This window comes from Plecotus auritus (assembly GCF_963455305.1).
Source record: "Plecotus auritus genome assembly, chromosome: 6".
In the NCBI taxonomy this organism is placed as follows: domain Eukaryota; kingdom Metazoa; phylum Chordata; class Mammalia; order Chiroptera; family Vespertilionidae; genus Plecotus; species Plecotus auritus.
The window spans coordinates 179,092,455-179,100,410 of record NC_137773.1 but is presented as its reverse complement, the minus strand read 5'-3'; the positions used below and the strand labels follow the sequence as shown (position 1 = coordinate 179,100,410).

The following is a 7,956-nucleotide window of genomic DNA, read 5'->3' as shown; positions in this document are numbered from 1 at the left end:
TGCCCAGGGGCCCTGGCCCTGTTCCAAGGAGAATGGCCTGTGGGCTGGACAGAGAACAGGGATGAGTCACAGCCACTGGCCCTGAGGAAGGGAGTGGCAGCCTTGCCAGGTGGGAGGCTGGGAGGCCAGCTTGCATGGAGGTGTATGAACACCTGTTTCCAGTGCCATGGTCTCTGCGAGAGCCCAGGGGTTCCAAACAAGGTCCCGGAAGTTGTTTTTATCAAGCTTCAAGCAGCCTTGGCTCGTGGGCCTTTCTCTGCCCCAGGCATGCCTGCCACCCCGGCAAAGTGCCCTTCCCTCCGCCAAAGCCTGAAGTGACTTGTCCACTGTCCCACAGCTGGTCAGAGCCCCAGACCCAAGATGCCCTGACTTGCAGCCCGGGTTCTCTCCCCCGCCCCGTCCCTCTGTAAGCTCTCTGCACTGAGGTGGAGAGCGGGTGGCAGGGGCTCCGAAAAAGGCTGCCAGAGAGAAAGGCTGAGGGGAGGTAGCAGCAGAGCCAGACTGAGATGTACCCTCCTGACATGGGGCCCCGAGAGCTCCCGGGGTGGGCTTTCGGTGAATGACACCATGCATTCCATGTCTTTCGAAATTCCCTGTGGAGCCTAACTCAGCTGACCTTTGTCCTTGGGGCAAGGACCAGGTCCACAGGCCCAGTGCAGGGCCATAAAGGAAGCAGGTGTGAGCCGGTGCTCTCTACAGTGGGAACCACACGTTCGGCCCGAGACCCGTCAGAGCCCAGGAGAGACTGGGGCCCCCAGCTCACCATGCCAGCAGTCGAGGGTCAGGATGTGGAGGTGTGGCAGAAAGTGTTTCAGCAATTAATTCACGAGGTGAGACCGTGGCACCAATGGACCCTGACACTAGACAACAGCCTCATTCCCAACACCCTGCAACCAGGGTGGGCACAATACCGGCAGCAGGTCTTTGCCAGGTGAGTGGGGAATGGGATGGGATGTGTTCCAGAATATTCTTCCTTATTCCTTACACTGTATACTGGTTACCTTTCTGATTCCATTCCTGCTTTTGCTTGTAAACTGCAGATTATAGAAAGGAAGGAGCCCATCACTCATGACATTGTAGCTTCATTAAAGATTGTTTTCTTCCTACAGTGAGCCCCAAACAGTAGCAGGGCAGCGGGCACTGGTGTGGGGTAATGCCCAGATATGGAGAAATCAGGCTTGGAAGGTGAGGCAAAAGCAGCAAGGCCCAGGAGAGCTACATGAGCAAGGCTTGCTGCAAATGCAAAGGCGGGTAGGGGGAGTCCGGGGACCCACCACAGAGCCCACAAAAGAGGGGCCCTGGGCACTGAGTAGACCCCCTCATGGAGGGGCAGAGCCACGTGCAGCCATCTTAACCTCTCTACTCTGAGCTGCTGGGATCTTTGTAAAAATAGGACCCTTAGAGGCAACCAAAGGCGAAGCCTCTGGTTTCCAGGTGGGAAATCAGAGCCCCAGGATGGGGCCCACCTGCACGGAGGATGGCTCCTGGGCCTGGGGAAGGCGCGTGTTGCCTGCCCACTGCCACCTTCCTGGGAGGTCTGGGAAGGGGAAACTGAGCTCTCCTCTCCATAATCTGTAGTTTTCCCAGGTCAGGAGCTGCACCAGGAGCAGCCGAGCAAAGTCTCAGCTCCTTTTTTTTTTTTTTTTAAAAAAAAACTCTGAGCTGACACACCAACAGAGCAGCAGTGACCCAGAATGGGGCAGGGACTGTAGCTCAGAATGGCAGGGCCCAGCCCTTTGCTCCAGCAGGTCATCTCGCTCACAGTGGTCAGGGCTCCTGGGCATCTTCCCTGCATTTCATCCTCACCTTCACCCAGTGAGCTGAGGCTAGAATCAGGATACAGAAGGAAGCCATGGTCGCTTTGGCTCAGTGGATAGACCGTCAACCTGTGGACTGAAGGGTCCCAGGCTTGATTCCAGTCAAGGGCACGTACCTCCCTTGCAGGCTCAACCCCCAGCCCTGGTTGGGGCACATGAGGGAGGCAACCAATTGATATGTCTCTCTCACACATCTATGTTTCTCTCTCGCTCTCTTTCCACTTCCATTCTTTCTAAAAATCTCTGGAAAAATATCCTCGGGAGAGGATTAACATCAGAAATAAAACTTTTTGAAAAGATACAAAAGGGAAACCTTGATTGACTCCCTCCCAGAACCCTCTGATTCACCGTCCAGACGAGGTGCTCCCAGCAAGGCCAGGCTTGGCTGTTGTCACAAATACCCTAACACATGGCCTCAAGCTCACCATGGCACAGAAGGTAAGAGCTGGAAAGTTAAGGGCTTCCGTGCCAGATCTGGAGGCAGCGTCCATCACTTCAGCCACATCCCATCAGCCCTCTGCTCACCCGCAATTCCTATCCTGGGTGCTGCCATGTGCTTGCCTGCCTTCTTCTCTATCTCCATCTGTGCTGACATGTATTTGTACAGCTACCTGAGGTCAGAAAATTGCCCTCCTCCCTGCTGAGAGGAAGGGTCATTGTCTGGTACCCTCTCTGAGGCCAGGGGCACGAGGAATCTGAAGTGTTTCAGGCTACTTTGAGCAATGGCTTGGGGCAATGAAGAGAGCGGACAAGGCACCCTCCCGATAATAATGGCAGATTGGGGGGCCCTGGGCGACTGAGAGCAAAGCAATGCTTTTCCCTAGGACACTGGACTGTTTAGGGTCCCTCCCTAACCTGGGCTCTATGACTCAGGATCTTAGTCCTTTGGGGCTGTTATTAAAAAACAGCCACAACAACAACAAAAACAGACTGGGCGGCCTATAAACAACAGAAACGTGTTGCTCACAGTTCTGGAGGCTAGAAGTCCAAGACCAGGGTACCCGCCGGTCAGGTGAGGGCCCTCCTCTGGGTCGCAGACTTCCTGTGGTGTCCTCACAGGCCTGGAGGAGCTAGGGAGCGCTGTGGGCCTCCTGCATAGGGGCACTTAGCCTTTCACCAGGGCTGCACCCTCCCACCTAATCATGGTCCCGTGGGACTTAGAAGGTGCCCGACATCCCTGCGGCTCTGAGAGCGTGTGACCCGCTGTCGTAATGATAGACACCTGTGAGTCACGAGCTTGTCGGCGCACAATGGAGATAGAAACAACGGACTTGGTCACTTCATCCCGCACCGATCCAGGACCCAGTGCACCGAGGCTCTGTGACACTGGTACCTCCTGCTTCCCTCTGGCACAGCCCACGGTCCGGTCAAGCTAAGACTCTCATTTTCTGCCTCCACAGGTTCACGTGCTCCTGGTGTTCTCGAAGCTGGGCCTCTGCCCAGGTTCAAGTCCTTTGCCACATGCACTGGAGTAAGAGGGAATCCACGGGCCAGGTGAAGATGAGGATCTTTGCCCAGAGATGTCAGAAGTGCTCAGAGCCTCCATTTGAGGTTCCAGAATTCACGGAAGAGAACGTCTCAAGGATCCTGAATAACCTGGTGTTCCGAATTCTGAACAAATGCTATGGAGAAGGATTTAAGTCAATGGAGGAGATTCCTACAATCAAGGATATCTCTCTTAAAGGGCCACATGACACTGACAATTGTGAGGCGTGTCTCCAGGGCTTTTGTGCTCAGTGTGAGTTAGATCTAGACAAACCATCACCAATGTCCCCTTCACTTCCCACAATAAGCACACCTACCTTTGGGGTTCCCATCTATAAACCTCTCACAAGGAATAGCACCATAGTGGATGCAGTGACAGGGGACACCGGGGTGAAGAAAGGCGAGGTAATGCACAACCCCTGGTTTCCCGAGCCCCCACGGGCGAAGAGTCCCAGAGCAAGCACCAACTACCCGGAAGAGAGTATAGTCCGGAGTAGCACCATAGTGGATGTAGTGACAGGGGACACCGGGGTGAAGAAAGGCAAGGTAATGCACAACCCCTGGTTTCCCGAGCCCCCACGGGCGAAGAGTCCCAGAGCAAGCACCAACTACCGGGAACACAGTATAGTCACGGTCTCTCCCCCAAGGGAGGATTTGGATTACCACAGCACCCAGAATCGCAAGCGCTGCAATTTCATAATTTGCTGCTGTTCAATCATTCTACTCCTAATCATTTTCGTGGTGGTGGTGATTGTTAAAATCGCTATATGAACCTCAAAAACATGGTGCTAAGTTTAAAAAATCAGACACACCAAGTCATATATTGCATGATCCCGCTGATGTGAAATATTGAGACGAGGTAAATCAGGAAGTAGAATGGTGTCCATACTACTGTTGTGGCCGGTGTGGCTCAGTTGGTGGATCGTTGTCCCCTGTACCAAAAGGTCTTCGGTTTGATTCGTCAGGGCACATGCCCAGGTTTCAGATTCCGTCCCCGGTTGGGGTGCATGCAGGAGGCAGCTGATGGATGTTCCTCTTTTCCAGTGATGTTTCTCTCCCTCTCCCTCTTCCTTCGTCTCTCTCTAAAATCAATAAAAACATAGTTGTTGTTTAAAAAAAAAAAATAGTATCTCGGCTCTCCAGGTGGCTCCTGCGCAGCGATGCGGGCAGGGGGAGCGCTGGGGGCCCATGGCCTTTGGCCTGACTCTCAGGGCGGGGCGGGGCGAGGGCAGCAGTGAGGCCAGGTCCATGGTGCGCGGGAGGCGCTGGCCCTGCCAGTGCACGTGTGAGGGCACCGCGGACGCGCCGGTCGAAGCAGGCGCTGAGCTCGAAGGCCAGGGCCCAGGGCACCAGACCTGCGGCCTCTGCGCGTTCCGGTGCCGCGGTGGTACAGGCGCCCGTGGGTGGCCGGGGGCAGCAGGCGTCCTTGGGTGAAGGGCCGCCGCCGCAGGAGGAGAGGCGCGGGGACCCGGGGCCTGCAGCCAGCAGGTGCGTGAAGACCAGGGCCGGTCCTGCCGCCGGGAGAAAGGAAGGGGAAGGAGGCCTCGCAGCGCCCGCTGCGGTTGGGGCTCAGACGGACAAGAAGGTGACCAGGAGCGGCAGGTCTGGGAGGCGAAGGAACGGGCTGCTCGCCCTGCCGGGCCTCGTTACCCCTGGGCCACGGCTCGCCCTGGGCCACGCCCGGCGCCGGCAGTCGGAGGGCCGCCCTGGCCGCCCTGATAGCGGGCTCCGGAGCTCAGGATGCCCAGCCGCTGCCGCGGGCGGGGTAGGGGAGCGGACCCTCCGAAGCCTTCCCCGGAGGGAGAAGGAAGGTGGGGAGGAGGGCGCAACAGTACCTCGGAAACAGGGGATGAAATTCTTCATTTTGGAGTCATCCGGGAAGAGCTGCAGCCAGAGGGGAAGGCGGTGCCCGTGAGCCCGGCCGGCCGGCCTGCCCGAGGCGGAAGGTCCTTGTGGCCCGGGCGGGCCTGTGTCCGCTTCCTCTGCTCGTCTGTGCACACCGGGTGCGGAGGAGCGCGGAGAGGGAGCCGGCCCTTCCCATTCCCCGACCGGCCCGCACCCGGGCGGCTTCCTCACGTACAGCTTCACTGAAGCGGCCTTTTCCGCGTCTTTAACCCCAATCAGGAGCCACGTTCTCCGCGGGGCTCCCTGACTGCCTTCCTCCTGGCTTGGCCGTTGCCCCCCGGCCAGGGTTCCAAAGCAGGCGGGGCGGCCCGGGACTGGAGGCCGAAGGTGGGAAGGAACTGGGGGTGCGAGGCGCAGACGCGTGTGGAGCTGGCAGCCAGGGGCAGGGGATAAAATAGTATCTCTACAAGCATTGTGCTCAACACTGTGTTTGTTGGGGGTATTCTATAACATGAAATACTTGTATCACAATGAAGTACTCTTCTTATATATACAAGCCTAAGGGACCAAGCACCGAAGGACCGAACTACCTGTCGCTATGACACGCACTGACCACCAGGGGGCAGATGCTTACCACAGGAGCTGCTCCCTGGTGGTCAGTGGGCTCCCGCAGCCAACCTCCTGCAACCCCTCCACCTCTTACCCCACCAACCTCTGGAGCCCCCATCAGCACTGATCGCTGGACAGGCGGAGAGACCCCACCCGTGCACAAATTCATGCTCCAGGCCTCTAGTTTATTTATATGAACACCAGACAGACTTTTGCACAAATGACTAATTTTATTAAAATAAAATTTACATAAGTTCTAAACAGTCAACTTGTATGAAAGCCCCCATTTCATGTATTTTCTATTTGACTATATATAGCATAACCTTGGCATGAAATAAAATTACAAAATCATTCAAGTAGTGTGCCGCGCCAGCACAGCCAAGGGTTCGGTGAGCCTACGGAGGGGCGGTGAAGGATTAAAGAGAAGACACACAAGAGAATGCAGCTGGGGCCAGGCGGAGCTCCTGTGCCTGCATGAGGACACAGAAAGATCCAACCTGCGAGCTGATCGTCAGATCAAAACAAGGTGGTGGTCAACATGGTTACAATGTTCTTGTGAGTCTCACCTTGTTTTGGCAGCACTTGCTGCACCTCCCACAGCCCATTAGCCACCCACGAAGGAATAAGGGAGGGCTATAAGGTCAAGCTTAATTTGCTAAGAGGGCTTTGCCCTCCAAGCTGGGACTTGTTTGTGGCCCTGCCACAAAGTAGCACAATAAACTTGAATTACATTGTTAAGGAGTTAAAAAGAAAAATACAATTGTTTGAGGCTCAATCACAGTGATTTCTCATTTTCCTGTTCTTTTCATCTCTTAACCTACTTCCCCGAGTTTGTCTCTAAGTTGGAGCGCTCCTCCACTGTGGTTGTAGAACCTCTGCCTGTCGAGGACAAATTATGTGGAATTGTGATTAGACCCATCAGGACAAGATATTAGAGTGTCACCAGTGAGCTTTTTTAAATGCATGCCTCTGGGGACAGACTGATTCTTCAGATAACAGAAAATAAAAGTCATACTTCATATTTGGCCCAGATTAACTTCCCAAAGAACCCAACTGGCTAGACCCTATACTGTCTAATATGGTAGCCACCTCTGACACTTTAAATTTAAATCAAATGAAAAATTTACTTCTTCAGTCACACCTGTCAACATTCAAGTTCTCATGCTACTGGACACACATATAGAAGATTGCCATCGCTGCAGGAAGGGCTACTGGACAGAACAGAACTGCACCAAATAGCAATTGATTTGTACAGAAATCTATGTGAATACATGAATTTTTTTCCTTCTTAGTCACAAAAGCTACTTGTTTAATCTTATCTTCAACACACAATCCTGTTTGTTTGAGCCCATACAGTGGTACAAAAGTAAGTGTTTGTCTAATTTCCCATATTATGTGATGTGGGCGTCCAAACTAATGAACCCAGGCTCGTAAAACACAGTCTCATGAGCTCCCACTGTTGTATTGTCAATCATCGAATGAGACACAAGCCGCCTTAATGAGCCAATTAATTAGGAGTCATTTATTGCACGTGGCCCAGAGGGAGGTGTCTCTTCCAAATCTCTGAGCAACACGTACAGGAAGTTTTTCCGTATTTAAACGTTTCAAGCCTCTTTGCAGATATTACAAAGGGCTCTGTGTGAGTTATTGTTACAGTTGTAACACTGAATACATTAGTTTGTGCTTGGCATAATTATTATCAGCATTAGTCTATTACATTGGATAGCTAGCTTGCAAGGTCAGACAGTTAAGTTCATCTTTTTCTATTATTTGAACTAAAAACAAAGTCATTTTACAGAACAGCAGACTGTCTTAAGGTGACAGTTTATAATGAGAGAGTTAACAGGACTAGGGACTATCGAACAGTAGCAGAGTTTCAAACAGCAGTTTTTTATACAAAAAGGAGGTTACTATGCTTCAGCTCTGGGTCCATGGCATCTTGGCCATGGGCAGATGGTACCCAGAGGAAGCCTTGCAAGGGACCCCTCACCAATGTGGGTCAGTCATCCCCACTACACTATCTGGCCACCTTGGAGTGGGGGTCCCTAAGGCATTGCCTCTGCTCCCTGATCTCAGCTGGGTCCCAGAGCAAGAGGACCATCCCTGCGGGCCATCCAAGACTTCCCATGACCAGCCAGGCCCGCCCTTCCTCCACCAGGACTGCCAGCACACCATCTTAGTGCACTGTGCCCAATGCGTG

General features: G+C 53.6%; 1 protein-coding gene across 1 annotated transcript; it reads left to right on the top strand.

Annotated features, from left to right (window-relative positions):
* The first annotated feature begins 658 nt into the window (after positions 1–658).
* RTP3 (receptor transporter protein 3) lies at positions 659–4,414 on the top strand. Its single transcript, XM_080674058.1, has 2 exons — positions 659–931; positions 3,218–4,414. Exons 1-2 carry the CDS (start codon positions 765–767, stop codon positions 4,071–4,073), a joined length of 1,023 nt encoding a protein of 340 aa, XP_080530184.1. The 5' UTR covers positions 659–764; the 3' UTR covers positions 4,074–4,414.
* The last annotated feature ends 3,542 nt before the right edge of the window (positions 4,415–7,956 follow it).